The sequence below is a fragment of the Rissa tridactyla genome, chromosome 14, assembly GCF_028500815.1.
Source record: "Rissa tridactyla isolate bRisTri1 chromosome 14, bRisTri1.patW.cur.20221130, whole genome shotgun sequence".
In the NCBI taxonomy this organism is placed as follows: domain Eukaryota; kingdom Metazoa; phylum Chordata; class Aves; order Charadriiformes; family Laridae; genus Rissa; species Rissa tridactyla.
In genome coordinates this window covers 9,149,039-9,165,460 of record NC_071479.1, presented here as the reverse complement: position 1 = coordinate 9,165,460, position 16,422 = coordinate 9,149,039, and the positions used below count along the sequence as shown (strand labels likewise).

At 53.5% G+C, this 16,422-nt stretch overlaps 1 protein-coding gene across 1 annotated transcript in view; it reads right to left on the bottom strand.

Annotated features, from left to right (window-relative positions):
* ASTN2 (astrotactin 2) overlaps positions 1-16,422 on the bottom strand; it is a 373,499-nt gene that overhangs the window by 224,553 nt on the left and 132,524 nt on the right. Inside the window, 1 exon segment of the mRNA XM_054220714.1 lies at positions 6,781-6,927. Coding sequence (XP_054076689.1) covers positions 6,781-6,927 — 147 coding nt within the window.

Here is a 16,422-nt window from a genome sequence, read left to right as displayed (position 1 = left end):
CCACGGGACCAGGGCGAGATACCACCCACTCACCGAGAGACTGCACATCAGCAACACTACTTGTCGGCAGAACGATGAAGTGAAGCAGCACATTCCCAGCTATGCAGCCTCCAAAAATCCTTGCTGCATTGCGGCATCATTGCTGCTGCAGGGTTCCCATGAATTCTTGTGCGAAAGCAAGAGTGGCCTAAGCCAGACCGACCGTGGCGCAAGCGGGCAGGGTCTCCTGATGCAGGTGCAGGAGCCAGTGTTTGCATCCCTCCATCTAGGAAGGGAGCAGGTTAGCTGGTCAAAGACATCGTGCCTTACTGCTGTCTTCTCTCACCATCTCTCCCAAATTGGAGGGTAAATGGTGTTGGTAGAAGCTCAGCAGGTGCTGGGAGATGCCACCTCCCCAGCGGTGGGTGCATCCTGCCTCTCTCGGGATGCAACAGCTCCCAGCTCTGAACGGGCCCCCGCTGACACCATGCAAACGTCAACGCCAGTCCCCCCGCTTTGCTCTGATGAATCCTGCAAAGGAGAAAGGAAGAGGCACGCGGCCAGCACGGGGAATTGCTGAGCGCGGGATCACAAGCCTGTCAAAGGCACGGTAAAAACATGATATACTTCAGCCTCCAGAATCTTATTAGTTCTTCATGCAAAGAGCGTTCACGCTGTAAAACCGTCTTGGAATCCCTTTGATCCATGCTGATACGGTTTATAAATTGATGTTAATATTTAGAGTTCATGTCTGGTAATGCTGCAGCCATTTGCTCACATCTCCTTGCCAGCCAAAGAGGCACGGGAACAGGAGTAAGCTGTAATGCAGACACGGAGGTGACCCGGTGATTTAGAGCTGACAGAACTGAATGCAATCTGTAAAGCTGCCCCCCAAAAAAACCAGTCACCTTCCCAGAAACGGGGGCAGACAGATCTGGCACCGTGTCTGCAAAGGGAAAGCATTGCTTCTGCCGAAGCCCTGACCCGGGTCTCCGTACGGCAAAATGGGCACCTCTGCAGCAAAATGACTCCAGGGGGAGGACGCAGCACAAGAAAAACCTCATTTCAAGCCAGCAAATTCCCTTCCCTGATTTCAGATGGGGCTGGTGGGGCTGGGACCAGCTGGAGACCCCACTGCCCCAGTGGCAGCATCCCTCCAAAAACCCAGAGAGATGCCTTTGAGGTCGGATCCCTTTCTCCATCCTTCTGGTGTAACCTGGGGTGCTTCCCATGTAAATCAAAGAGTGTCTCCAGCTTTTCTGTACTGTAAAAAGGAACAGGGAGGCAGCCGGTCCCCCACCTCCTGCTGCTCATTTCTCCGCGGCCGCATGCGCAGCACGTGCTGAGCGCCTGAGGACACAAACTAATGCCGGGTCACCTCTGAGGGCTGCAGAAGATTGAGCAGGAGATGTCAAAAGTAAACAATTTAAAGCAACACATTTAATTAAAACCAAAATGAGAAGTTGTTGCAAGTCCAACAATTGCAGTCTGCAGAGCTCCAGCAATCTTCAGGGAAAATTAACACAAGCTGCTAATAGCAGCATCCAATTCCACCGGCATCTCGGAGGAAAGAGTGGTGGGGGGAAGGTAGGAAATAATCTTCAGATGAAACAATTACTGATCAGCTGCGTGACAACCACAGAATGTCATCATTCAGACGGGCAGATGCACGAAGCTTAAAAAGGAAAAAAAAAAAAAAAAAAAGCCACAAAGATCTTCCTCCAACTCTACCACCTTGTCACTTAAACCCAACGCATGGTCTCACAGAATCATAGAATGGTTTGGGTGAGAAGGAACCTTGAAGATCATCCAGTTCCAACTCCCTGCCCTGGGCAGGGACACCTCCCACCAGACCAGGCTGGGGAGGTCCCAATGGACTGGAGGGTAGCAAATGTAGCACCCATCTCCAAAAAGGCAGAAAGGAGGATCCAGGAAACTATAGGCCTGTCAGTCTGACCTCAATAGCAGGGAAGGTCATGGAGCAGATCATCTTAAATGCCATTACAAGTCATATAATGGACAAGCAGGGGATCAGGCCTAGCCAGCATGGGTTTATGGGTTTATGAAAGGTTGCTCCAAGCCCTGTCCAACCTGGTCTTGAACCCCTCCAGGGATGGGGCAGCCACAGCTTCTCTGGGCAACCTGGGCCAGGGGCTCACCACCCTCACAGCAAAGAACTTCTTCCCAATATCTCACCTAAATCTCCCCTCTGTCAGTTTAAAACCGCTGCCCCTCATCATGTCATTACACTCCCTGATCCAGAGTCCCTCCCCAGCTTTTGTGGAGCCCCTTTAGGGACTGGAAGGGGCTCTAAGGTCTCCCCGGAGCCTTCTCTTCTCCAGGCTGAACCCCCCCAACTCTCTCAGCCTGTCCTCACAGCAGAGGGGCTCCAGCCCTTGGATCCTCTTCGTGGCCTCCTCTGGCCCCGCTCCAACAGGTCCATGTCCCTCTCGTGCTGAGGGCTCCAGAGCTGGACGCGGGACTCCAGGTGGGGTCTCACCAGAGCGGAGTAGAGGGGGCAGAATCACTGTCTCCAGTGGCAATTCCACCTCCTGCTGCTCTCGCTGGCTTCGCACGGGGTGGGACCGTGTTCGCCCTCCTCCCCCGTTGCCTGCAGGACAATGCCCACCCCGGGGGAGCTCAGCTGCGCTGGCAGGAGCTGCGGCAGAAAGACGGGGGGCTCGGGGCAGGTGGTGCCCCTGCTCCTCACCCCCATCCACCAGCCAGCCCACAGCCCAGCGACGTTCCAGACAAAGGGATCACCAATGTATCCCTCTGCACACGTCTCAGAAGAGGAGGGACGGAGGTTGCGAATGCCCTGAGATGTCTTTGAAGCGGCAGAAAACCTGCTTTATGCCCTTTACTTTATTTCCACTTATAAAACAAAGCCCTACAAGCCCCTGGCTAAATGTAGCTCTGGCTTCCTTCTGTACGCACCGGAGGATCTCAGCTACCTCTCCCACTAAAGTATCCAGATACAAACATCCACCCACACCGTATATAACGTCTTCACAGGCTGTAAAAACGGGAAGCTTTAATTGACACTATATTTCAAAGTGTTGTGCAGCAAGGACACACTCCAGGCTGAGTCCTCCAGGGTACCTTTCTCCAGCCCTGCCTTCCCCGCAAGCCGCTCCCGTTGCTGTAGCTCTACTTTTTGACTGATTACTTACAAGAAAAGGGAAAAAAAGAAAAAAACAACCCAAAATCAACTATTGAATGTATAGAGCTGAGTGGCTCACATAATCATAAGGGGTTTTATTGCTCAGACGGAGGGGCTCTATTTCCTTTCTTCCCCCCTTTGGCACTGCTAAGGGTCCCCTAAATAATGCTTTGCATTTCCACATCCTCATAAAAGCCACTATTTCTATACATCCGAGCCATCTCCGAAATCAGAACGACGCTTTCCGCTCAGCTCAGAGTGACGCTGCCCCAAAACGCGACGCCCCGGAGCAGCAGCGGGGAGGGGAGGATGCTCCCCCCGGGGCATCCTCGGGGAGGATTTGGAGGCAGCGACCCATTCCTGGGAGGCAGGAGCCCCCAGCCCGCCCTCGCCAGCTTCTGCCAGCCTTTCCTGGATGCGGCCACCCCGTTAAATGAAGGCAGAGCAGCTGTACAAACCAGGCAGTAATCGCTCACAGGAGCCAGGGATGGAGGGGTGGGGGGAACCCCATCAAATGAACAAAAGGAAGAAAACAAACCGAGAGAGAGAAATAAGGGCAATAGAGACAGGCTGGTTATTAATACTGCTGCTTGGAATATATCCTCCCAGCCTCGGCTGTCAGTTGGCTTCTGGTCCCAGTCCTTCCCCTCCCAGTTCCCATCCTGCGACTCCAGCGGGTTCGGGAGCTTCTTTCCCCAACGCCGTTGCTCACTGCAGGGAGGGGAAAAGCTGCTTTCCTCTGAGGCTGGAGACATTTGGTGGGGCTTTTTCCCCGCCTCCCTCCTCCTTTTCCCAACTTGGCTTTGGCTCCTGGCGCGCTGGAGCTGGCTGGCATCTATTTAAAGTTTCCTTCAAAGACGAGTTTGCATCTGCAAAGAGAGGGATTTCTTTCAGCCTCTCTCTTTGTTTGGCTTTTCCCGCAGAGGTGTTGGTAGCTTCTCCGGCTTTAAGATTTTTTTCCTTGGCTACGGTCATCTATTGAAATACGGCATTTCAAAAAAGGAAGGAGAGGGCATCCTCGTCTCGCACGGGAATGTCTCCAGGGAACGCACCACCCCGGCCTTATCCTCGTGCGAAATACAAAAGAGAAGGGCTCGGGGAACCAGGCTATTTAAGCGCACGGCAGCATTTACGGGACACGGTGCACACCAGAGGTTGCTTTCAGGCTGATCAAAGCTCCCAGCCCAAAGACCTCAGCCCAGGAGGGGATGCCTACGCCAACCCCTTCCTGCATCCAGGAAAAAAGCGGGTTTAACCCCCGCCAGGAGGTCGCCAGGGAGGAGCGAGCCCCCTGTTTTCCATCAGCGTAAGACTCCATGTGCCAAGCCCTCTGCAAACACAGCCAGCCAGGTTTTTATTCCCGGGTATCATTAAAATTTCCCAACCCGTCACAGCTCTCTAATGTCTTTAAATGTTTTATAATATTTTGCTGCCGGTTGGGTGCTGCCTTGGGATTTGGTGTTGTTCAAAAAGAAGGGACAACTTTAAGAGCTTTCCTCTTCCCAGGCAAGGGACTCTGCCATCGCATAAAATGATGAGATTTCAGTAAAAGTGATAGCCGCTGCAAAACGTCTCGGCTGCTTCTATGGGAAGAATTTGACTGTTTCTCATAAAAAATATTAAAAAAGTTTTCTCAGTTTGTAATTATATTTTACAGTATCATTAAAAAGCTCATTTTAATTCTTCTCCAAACCGTTCTTACCAGTCCTCTTGCCACTTTCTCTTTAGAGAAGTCATTAAGTCGGGACTGGAGATCATCCCATTTCCCCCAGTTTCAAGGATATTAATCTGTTTTATTGGTATTTCATTGTCATTTCCATTCGAGTGTTCTCCATATTTGCATAATTTGCATTGCCACCCCTTTCCCGGTGACAAGCACAGGCTCAGCTTTTCACTTTCATTCTCCAGAGTCACATTGCATTTTGTTTTATTTTCTTCTTCGGGGACACGCTGTCTTCCCTAGGCCAGAACTACAGACGGGGAGCAGGATGTTCGGGTCCTATCTCCACCACTGTCCTCCTGCCTGACCTTCAACAAGGACCAACAGCCAGCTGCGAACTCCCAGTCCTGGTGATGAACTGGCCAGTGCCCATCTCAAAGGGACACACGAGTTGACACCGGAGCAGCCTCATTTCGCAAGTGCAAAAGGAGTTTCTGTTCTCCAGCTACTCAGAATAATGATCTGTGAAGATTTTGGAATATTTAAGCGAAGCCTGGACAACCCTTAAAGCCTTTTAGAAACAGGTCAAGGCGTAGACAAGTCCCTTGCTTCAAGTCATGCCTTTTTCATGTCTCCACTGATGTTCAGTTCCTCCAACCTGAGACCACAAAGTAGATGTTCTCCTCCTCTGTTCTTTACGGACCAAGCTTTGCCCGCTGGGATATTCCACATACCCGGAGATGAGGTTGTAATTTCCAGAGTCAGCAGCTGAGGAGCATCCTTGGGGATGAGAGCAGAGGCGGCCTCGCACGTCAGCACAGGGGCATGGACCCACGGCACACAACACCCATCCCACGAGCATTGTTAGGTGCAGACATAGAAGTGGGGATAACGAGGCAGCGAGGGGCAGCGGTGGGGCTGGGGAGGGCACTGCTCTGTCGGTGTTGCAGGGCAGGTAACGTCCAATGAATGCACATCACAGCCAAGAAGAAACCCCTCTTAGCAGGGCTGAATCCCACTCCAACCATGCTGGTGAGTCCATCCCCACCATGGGGTGATGGTCTGAGCCCCTCTCCATCACCCCCTGCTGCTGCCGTGCCGCTGCACTTCTTTAACCATCTACCTCTCCTCAAAACACTAACCGACCCCAGGAGCTGCCCTCCATCACAGCCCCCAAAGCGGGGGGCTGGACAGGAGCTGGCCACGCCGGGACACCCCAGCACCTGGTGATGCACCGGCTCATTGCGGCACGTTTCCGGCGGGGAAAAAGTGCCCCCTCCTCATGCCCCAAGCAGCGAGACGAGCGCAGGAGCTGAGGAATTGGAACCGACTGAATAATGGGTCCCGTCTGCTGGAAGAAAATGAAATTTGCCCTCATGTTACCGAAAACTTGCACTCGACGCTCACTGCGCATTATAAAGAAAAGGTCAGTGAAACACAACAAACGCAAGGAGCCCAGTTGGAGAAAGCAATAAATAGTGACAGCAGGCCTCGTCTAATTTTGCAAAGCATCTCTGCCTTTGCTCAAACCCCAGCAATCTCACTCCGCGCTGCTGCGAGGGGCTGGGACAGGCAGCTTTGCTGCTGCAGGACAGCGGGACGTCTGGCTGGGCAGGCTCCCGGGGCTCGTCAGTGAGGGTGGAGGAAAACAGGAATATCCGTCAGACACAATTATTATTATTATTAGTAGTAGTAATAGTAGTAATGATAATAAAAATAAATAACAATTAAATAGTAGTAACAGTAATAGTAATAACAATAATAGCAAGAAGAAGAGGAGGAAGAGGAAGGGGAGGAGGAAGAAGAAGAGGTGGAGGAAGAAGAAGAGGGCTGAGATTTCAGCCTTGGGCTCACGGGTGTGCTTTGCTCCTCTGGGAAGGGGGATCCCCGCAGCTGGGGCAATTCCCAAAGAGAAGGACCCCCACATCCCAAACACACACGATGGGGCAGCGGCATCTGAGTTCCCTGAGGGTCTTACCGTCCGCGATGAAGTGCTCGGGTACGTGAAGCGTCACCTTGACAGTCAGCGGGCAGGAGAGCTGGGAGCCGCACACCACGGCCAGGACGCAGGAGCTGACGGCGATCAGGGTCAGCGCCGTCTTGTTGACGGGGCTCTTCATGGAACCTGGAAGGCAGAGAGAAGGGTGGGTGGCCAACAGCCAAAGCTGCACCAGGGGCTTGCTCGGGCTCCCCCCTTCCCCACGTGGATGCGGGAGAGCCCCAGCCCTGGGGAAGGGCAGGGATCAAAAAGACGGACGTCAGCTCAGTAGCGCTGGAAGAGCTCCTGAGGTCTGCAAACCATGCCTTGTTCGGCTGGGTTTTTAACATTTGTCTTGTTTCACTCACTGAGTTACACCCATCTCAGGGACTGTATTTTCCTAGAGGAGGGAGAAAACCTGCTCAGAGCCCTGTACAGACCCTCTCGCTGAGGACCCCCCATCCCCGGAGGCATTCACCACCCCTGCCAGGCTCCCCCAGCAAAGCCACTGTCATTTTTCGTCAGCCTTGGTTTTTCTCTGGCAAATCTTGTCAAGTCGAAACAAGCTAATGAAACCAAATCCAAGGGCTGCCTCAACCATGGCATCGTTTGCTTTCCCTTAAAATCAGGAGAATTCACACCTGTAGATGTTATATAGCACCAATGAGTGTTAATTATTTACACAAATACATATAAATATTCAGTCATCACAGGGGGACTACGCCGAACAACAAAGCGACCTACAGAGCCAGCCGCTTTTGACAGGCAGGAGATATTACAAAACAAGTTCTGTTTTGTCAAGCGCAGAGGCTGACGGCATCTCCCACAAAGCAGCTCAGTACTTCCCGACACATGAAAGCCAGCCGCTGAAGCGGGCACCCAGCCCCCCCGGTCCCTGGGTGGGGGACACTCCCAGACTGCCAGCCCTCCTCTCGAAGGCCACGTGTCTGGCAGCAGGGCGAAGGGGTGCCTGCACCGAGGAATAACCCCATGGGGCTGGGGGGATCCCATCACCCCACGGCGACGCTCAGACCGGCTTGGTTGGTGGCTTCTATTTCATTTGGATTTTTTTCTGAAGCATTAGGTGAAAGCCAACAAGCAAACAAGGAGCTTGAGCATCCTCAGGTCTAGAGAAGCCGGCAGCAGGTACAAACCCACCAGGAATACCGCATGGAGCAGCACACCATTAAGATGACCGAATCACTGTCAACTACAGTTGGGTGGGACAGAGCAACCCCCAGACTCCGCTGGGTATGGGGTAAAGCTGGGCAACACAGAGTCATTGGGAGAGACCTGACTGCCCCAGGAGATTCAGATGCTCTTGTTGGGTGCAACCAGGAGCAAACGCATGTCCAGATGAGACACTCGCCACTGATGGAGAAGACCAGGAGAAATTGTTCCCTGGCCGCCACTACACCCTCAATAGGTCTCCACTGCCTGAGAAGGGAGCAGCCCTGCAGACCACAGCTTGGGGCACCACTGGTCCCCTACCCACCCAGCCCCGCCAGCACCAGGGCCTGCCCCAGCGCGGCTCCAACTGCACCGCATCCCCCACGGCCACCCAGTCCGACACCTCGCACCAGCGCTCCGCTTTGCTCAAATCTAATGACAGATGCCTCACAGAGCAGCTGGTTCCCTTCTCCGGCGCTTGGGACACCGATTAAAAGCCACCCGGGGAGCATAGCAATGCCAAGGAGAGGGCACAGCCCGGCAATTAACCCCACTCTATAGCACAGTCTGTTACAGCATTGCTGAGACGACGGAGCTCCCGGCAGACCTGACCGCATCCCTCCTCAGGATTCAGGTGAGGACAACTTATTTATTTTCGGAAGCCATCCCAGCCTCTCCTCCCTTGCTCCCTGGCCCTTGCCATCTCATCAGCAAAGCCGGATTCCAAAAAGCATCCGTTTGAAAATTGCACGGGAAATAACACCCAGCCAGTTAGCACTTGCACAGCTTGTGGTTTGACCGAAGCCGCTGGTAGAGATGCTGGTGCCAGGGCAGGGATCCCGCGCTCGGGCAGAGCCCATGGCATCACCTGCCTTCTCCAGGCAGGGCACCACACCCCCCCAAAGCATCCCTTACCGCACATCGCGGATGCTCCAACCAGCATCTGCAAGACAGAAGTGGCCGATCTGCTGGAAAACGCCCCCATCACTACAACCAACAGGAGTATTTCAAATTGATTATTTATGAAGCATCTTTTACTTTCCTTACGCACGCGTCATCTAAACAGCCCTCCCACCCCTATTTCGCAGTTCCATCGCCAAACTCCTGCGCTCTTCACCTTGTGAGCCCCTTTTTTTTCTTCCCAGTCTTCATTCATATTCAAGGAGTTAGCACCTCCTTGGGAGGCAAACTCATCCTCTCGCTGGGCATACTGTGCCTGCCACAAACCCTGCGCTTGGCTGGAGTTACTACAGGAATGCAAAAAGAAAAAAAGAGGGGAGGGGGAGGAAAAAAAAAAAAAAAAAAAAAGAGGAAAGAAGGAAAAAAGCCTCCATCAGGATAATTGGACACAGACAGGTATACAATAGAGGAGAGAACACTGGATTTTACCATTATAAATCACCTTTCAATCCAGGGTCTTAAAGTGCTTTGCAAACATTAAATCACAAATCCCTTCTGAGTTAGACAAGCATTATCCCCTTTTCACAAAGAGCCTGAATCACAGGTACGATGGCAGCTTTCACCATCTTGCAGCTGGAGCGGAGCTGGAGGAATTAGGATCCAGGAGCTCCCATCTCCATCGGTCCACAGAGCTCCTTCTTTCCCCGTGACTAAGAGGAGAGGGGCACAGGAGCTTGAAACAGCAAAAAGCCCATTACAGCTCAATGAGTTTGCACTTGGCTGCCCAAGGAAAGGGACAATGTGCTACAAGTCTCCTGTAACTACCTTCTTCGCTCCCCTACCTCCTGCTCCCTGCTCGTTTCCATCACGGCGCTAATTATTGAACTCTAGAACTGCCTGACGTTAGCTTTGACCAACTGAACCAAAACAATGGGTCTTCTGCTTGAGCAGAAATTGGATTTCCGGCTCAGCTCTTTATTGCTCACGGCCAGTTTGCTGCCAGGTTTGATAAGAAGCTGTTGGCAAAGCAGATCCTTCCCTCGTTCTTTAAAGAGAGGGACATTGCTCCTGTCCTCCATCCCATTGCCTGCTCTTCAGACCGCTGATGCTCCATCAGAAACACTCCTGGGCTGCCTCTAAACACCTCTCTGGAGGGAAACAGCTTCATGCCAGGCCTCTAAAATCAAAAGCAAATGTATTCTTAGCAAACCATTGCCAACCAAACCAACCTCAACAGATTCACCAGGGCTTCCTGCTCCTGTTCAAGAGGGAAGGCAAAATGACCAATTCCTTCCTTGTGCTGGGGAATGATCCAAACCCAGCTCGTTAACTCAGATGGTACCACATAAACCACAACACCACACATGGGAGCTCTACCTGGATGAAGCCTGCTCTTTCCTTCATCTCCTTGCAATCTCCAGGCTTTCAGGGAGATGTTTAAAGTGCAGATTTGCAAACCCATGTTCACCAAACAAGCTGGTATTAACCTCCTTATCCAAGAGGAGGAAGCTTAGCGGGGAATGCAAGACCTTCATGGACGGCTGATGGGACTCAGGAGCCCTGAGAGCCTCAGCACCCAACGCAAGTCTTCGTTTGGGTCTTGTGGGGTCCAAAAAGCCCAAGAAGAAGGTGGTGACCAGGCATGGCTGAGACCAAACGCACTCTCCAGATTCGTCTGCCCTACTAAATCCTTCATATATTGAGATGACCTCTCTATATTTTTAATTAAACTGTTTTCTGTTGCATTTTAGATGGTTGCAGTGGAGTGAGTGCGTGTCCAAGTGCTCAGCCAGGCTGTCCAGGGGGAAAAGCGATGGCCTGCGGGGGCTCCTAGAGGAGACAGACCCAGGGAGCCTGTGCCTGAGGAGCGGGCAGAGCAGCGGGAAGGACACACGATGAGGATGAAGAATACGAAGAAATCACTTCTTCCCCAATGGGGTGAAACAACCTTTCCCCCTCAGCCCGCGAAAGCAAAGGAGAGAGAAGTAGAAAGGAAAAGGCAAATTGCACCTGAGATGCTTTCTGCTAGCGATCCAATTAACAGCAGCTTAATTAGACTAGAAGACTAGAGGAGTAGCCAGGACTGTGGTCAGAGGGGCTTCTGTCACCGCCACCTTTCCCACCCAGGATTTTTTCCCCCCCATTAACACCGGTGCCAATTAGCCCGGCTCCGGCCTCCTGGAGATGATGCGGGTCCCTCTGCAGACAGCTCAGGAACAGCTTGCAAAGCACCACATTCCCCTGAAGATTTTGCACCTGCTGCAAGATGAAGATAAATTCAAAGCCACCGGTGTAAACACTCCACAAACGGCCCCTCCAAATGCACCGTGTCTCCTCTGAAAGATCATTTCCTCACACAGTTAATTACTCACTGCTTTGTACACCTTTCCCTTGTCCACCTAAAGGACAAGGAAGGGGGGGAGCGGAACTCAAGAAACTCCGAGCTCATTTCTTTTTAATATTGCCAGTGCTGCCTAAATTTAAGGGAAGAAAAACAAACAAAAAAAAAAGGTACGTTCAGAACACGTATGGATTTACGAGCAACACAAATATCCCGCGCTCTTGGTAATATGATGTTTCTAAATCAGGCTCATAAATACATGCTTGGGAGATTAGTCTATAAAAAAAATAAACTTTAATTACCCCATCTTTATCAGCACACAGCCCATGGTGTTAGCCATATGTGGGTGTTAAACGCCAAGTGCTTTGCAATCTTTCCCGCCCCCCCGGAGATAATAGCATAATACAGAATGTTTCGCGGCTACTCGGGATATTAAAATGTATTTCTGCCTCCCGAGGAAGACGGGGCTGGGGAAACGGAGCAGGAGAACGGCGAGTGCCTGAACTGCTTAGCAACGCTGCCGTGCCGCATGCAGAAGTGCCTGGCGTGGGGCGAGCATCTCCCCCCGTGCCCCCACCCCCCGGGGAGCAGCGAGCCCACCGCAGCCCGGCTCGCATCCCCGGCATCCCGCGCCCGCCCCGCCGCCGGCATGTCAGAGGAGTTGGGGGCTCCTAATGATCCTTCTTTATGTTCCAGCAGAGGCTCATTAATACGGTACAACAGCGTTTCCAGGACACCCTCACACACAGAAACATCTCAAGGTGTTTTACAAGCGGGAGATCATGTCGAATCAAATCAAATACCAATTAAGATGAGCAGCGGGCGCTGGCGGGCGGCTCTTGCCATCGAGCACCCCCACGCCGGGGAGCAGCGCTGCCCATCTCCCCCCTCCCTGCCCCTTCCACGTCGGGATGGTCCCCCTTTCTCCAGCACACCAGACACACGGCATGGGATGGCACGGGATGGCACATCCACCTTCCAGCCAGACACAGCTCTCCCACACCGTGGTCCCCATCAAGCCTTCATGGACCACTCTGCTCCACAGCCACTTCCTTCAGAAGGGCATGGATGTTGATGCAATGAACCACCCCCCCCGCAAGCAGCATCCGAGCAGCGGGGTGAGAGCAGGAGCAGGCGTCTCATCGCATACCCTCTCTGCAACGCCTGGCCTCGGCTTCTCCTGCAGCAGGCACCTTCTCCATCGTTGCCTTGGACAAATCCCGAGTGAAGGAGCTCCCATCTACAGCCTGGATGTGGGTCAGGGTTTGGTCACGGGGCTGTCTTCAGCCTCATCCCCAGAGCCAGAAGGATGGGGATCGGCCCCGAGGTGGCAGCTTTGCTCCCCTCCATGCCGGGGGAGACCCCGGGGAGACCCCCTCTCACCTCCAAGAAGGCAGAGAGGGCACACACAAGAAGGGATGGGGGGTGTGGAGGGGGAAGCGAGGAGGAAAGACGGCTGCGTTGTGCAGCAGAAGGGTGAGATCAGACCCTTCTGGATTTATAGAGGATTTGATCTTGCTAAGCACACGCTGAATCAGATTAATACTATTAACATTTATGAATTACCCACTAGCAATTAGCCGAGGGGTCCTCCGGTACGGCACGGGGGGCTGCAGAGAAGCGGAGGTCAAGGGTTTGGTGGTTGAGCTCTGGTGTGCACCGCAGCCCGCGCCACTCGCCCCGGCGAGCTCTTGTGCTTCTCCAGCAGCCCAAGCCTCCGCTCCTTACGTGCTCCTGGAGTTTTAATGCCTCTTACACTGAATAAATGTATTTGCTTCCTATTTATACAGTTGACGGTGGTGCTCCCCCTTTGCTCTAAAACGCCGTGCCTGCAGCTCGCAGGGAGACGTCGCCAGCAAATTTCAATCATGAGAAGGAGGAGGAGGAGGAAGGGGGGAAGTAGAGGGAAAGGAAAAGCCCTGAAGGCTGGGCAAGGAAGGGGCAGTGGAGGAGAGGGGGGAAATGGAGAAGACCGAGGTGGCACAGGTGGAAATGCTGGTCTTTGCTGACCCACCAATTCCATCACCACCAGGGTCGCCACGTCCAGCCCCGTCACCACCAGGGTCGCCACGTCCAGCCCCGTCACCACCACCACGACCAGCACCACCAGGCTCACCACCTCCAGCCCTATCACCACCAGGGTGACCACCACCAGCCCCAGCCCCAGCCTCACCACCAGCACCACCAGGGTCACCACCTCCAGCCCCATCACCACCAGGGTGACCACCACCAGGGCCACCACCTCCTGCCCTGTCACCATCAGGGTCACCACCACCAGCCCCATCGCCACCAGGGTCACCACCACCAGGGCCACCACCTCCTGCCCTGTCACCACCAGGGTCACCACCACCAGCCCCGTCACCACCTGGATCACCACCTCCAGTCCCATCACCACCAGGGCCACCACTTCCATCCCTGTCACCACCTTCAGCCTCATCAACACCAGGGTCACCACTTCCATCCCCATCATCACCAGGGCCACCACCACCAGCCCCATCACCACCAGCCCTGTCACCATGGGCAGGGTGCCCACAGGCAGGTTCTCCTGCCACTTGTCTCAGACCTGCCCTGGCACAGCAAAATGGGCAGAATTTGTGCAAACCCAATTTGCTCTCCCGGCACTGTTACATTTTTTTGCATTTCTCTGGGCATGGACAATTAAAATCAATGAAGTCAGTTTTGCTTTCATGTTCTCGGTGCTGAATCAGTTGAGATAAAATCACATTAAAGAAACAGTTACATATTTAAAGGCAGAGATTGCCTGCACTGGAATTTTCTTTCACACAAATCAATGGAAACACTTCTCCTGGAATTAAGGCCTGATTCTTTTTTGCTTTAAACTCCAAATGAGTCCCAATTTTACAATATACAAACACAAAGGCAAATCTGAGTGGAAGGCTTCATTTTAAGGAGGAGGGAAAGCAATTTTCAATCCAGTGTAACGAAAACATTATTCCTACAGGAAAAAAAAAAAAAGGGGGACCAAAAAAAAAAAAAGTAATCATTATCTATGAAATAGCTCGTGTTGAGTCACAGCCCAGGGAGGATTGCGCTCGAGCCAAGAGCTGGTCAGACAGCTGAATTGACTTCGGAGACCAGGAGGGAGAGGTGATGGAGGCTGGGCTGCCGGGGAGGGCTCAGGACCCGGCAGGAGATGCCCCAGTACCCGGTGAGATACTGGACCTTCATCGTGCTGCCCCATCCAGGCCCTGCTCGCACCCCCATCGCCACTCCGCTCCCTGGGATCTGGGAATTGGGCTGGCAGCTCCACAGCCAGGCATGAAAAACAAAACAAAACAAAAAAAACCCAAAAAACCCCCAAACAAACCATCTTTCTCTCCCCTCTGTTATTTTTGGAATCGATGCAAAATGACCCAACAGGGGGAGAATAAGAATCTCTGCTCTGCAACAGCTCCCCGGGGTCGGGGCACGTCCCCTCCGTGCCTCAGTTTCCCCCGCAGCCGCGCAAGGACGAGCTTCACCCACGTGATGCGACGCCGGCCGCCCACCCGCCACCTCCTCCCCCTGCTCCCGCCAGGAGATGGATCCATGGCGTCACGGCCACGTCGAGCATCGCCACCTGAACGCGGTTTCATTTCCCAACCCTCGCCCTCCTCCCGCCCGCATCCAGCCCCGTGTTTATGTTCCGCTTCCTGGGAAACAAGAGACTCGTTACCATGCGGAGGGCGACAGCAGAGCGATTAGTGAAATTTGTTACCCACATGCTCTGAACAAAATTAAATTAAAAGTGCTGCTTTGCTGTCAAGATAAGGGCCAAGCCGGAGAGATAATTTTTCACTCTCAAACACTCAATTACTCGCTGAGGCTGTATCAGATACAATCAAAAAAAATAAATAAATAAATAGCAGGACCCGCACTGCCTCCAGGAACAGATGTAAAAGCCATTATCTCTAGCGCAGTCCAGGGAAGTTAAAGAGCCTGCGGCTGCGGCGGCACCACGACCGCTTTAATTGCGGCTCCCTCTGCTCCCTGGCTCCCGCTTCCCACAGCGGCCCCTCTCCCGAGGGCTCAGCACCCCCTGGCACCCAGGAGCCTGCGCACACCCCCGTACCCACAGCCACCGGGGGTTTATGGGACCAAAGAGCAACCCCAGTCCCTTCACAGACCGGGATGGAGAGGGGCTTGGGGGGGGCATTTTATGTGCTGATGCGGCCCCAGCTTGCTCTGCGAGCGGAACAAGCCGTCAGGCAAAAGCACCACCTTCGTTTGCTCGTTGGAAGAAACCAGCATCCACAACGGGGAAAGACTGGAAATAAAGAGCATCCCTCATCGGCACCACCACCCTGGGGCGCGCAGGGGTGGGGGGCAGCGGCGGGGGCGGCTGCACCCCCCTGCTCTGGGAGGTAAAGGAGAGACTTGTGTCACGAAGGTACCTCATCCCCAGAGGTCTGGGGGGTCCAGGTCACATGGGAGCCTGGTTATCCCCTCTGGGCTGCTCTTCCCTGGCCTGACCGAGAGCAGCACGGCCCCACACACCATGAACCGGCACTGACCCCTCCGTCTGTCCCCTTCCCGGGGACGCCATGCCACGGAGGCATGGACAGATCCATTACTCCCTCCTTGCACCCCAAACCAACCCGTCTGCTTTATCGCCTTTTGTCTCCTGTGTGATTCCTGACGGCGTCTCCCCGCGTTTGGAGGAGGCTGCCGCGATGTTGAGCCGAAGCCGGTGCAGAGCCAGGGGGAGCAATTCCCCAAGGAGAATGGCAGAGATGGGGTGACATGCTGCCCACGGCATTCCCTCGGCCCTGGTGGGGCCAGGGGCACCGGGAGAGCACAGAGAACCATACCCAAACTTCATTCTGCATTTCGTTTAGTTCCCCATGAAATAATAAGTGCCTGCTGCCTCCAGAGACAGGAGAGGATCAAAGCGAAGCTTCCTCATATGTAACAGACTCCGAATACCTAATATTCCTTTATAAAAGGCCTTGTTTTAAACACCAAATACAGAGGCAGATCAAAGCTCAGCTTCTCATTCCTCTAACAGCCCTCAGAAGACTTCGCCAGCCAGCGAGGCAGACACATGCGCGCACACACGCACGGCTGACACCAATCCAAGGTACATAATTGGACTCTGCTAATTTGTCTAAACCATCACCGTGTGCTATGGAAACAGGCAGGTGCCTTGTTCGTGGAGACCTCCACAAAGGAGCATCCCAACCCCGCCTCCTCCCTTCCCTGGGGCGCTCTCCTGGATGGCAGCAGGTTGC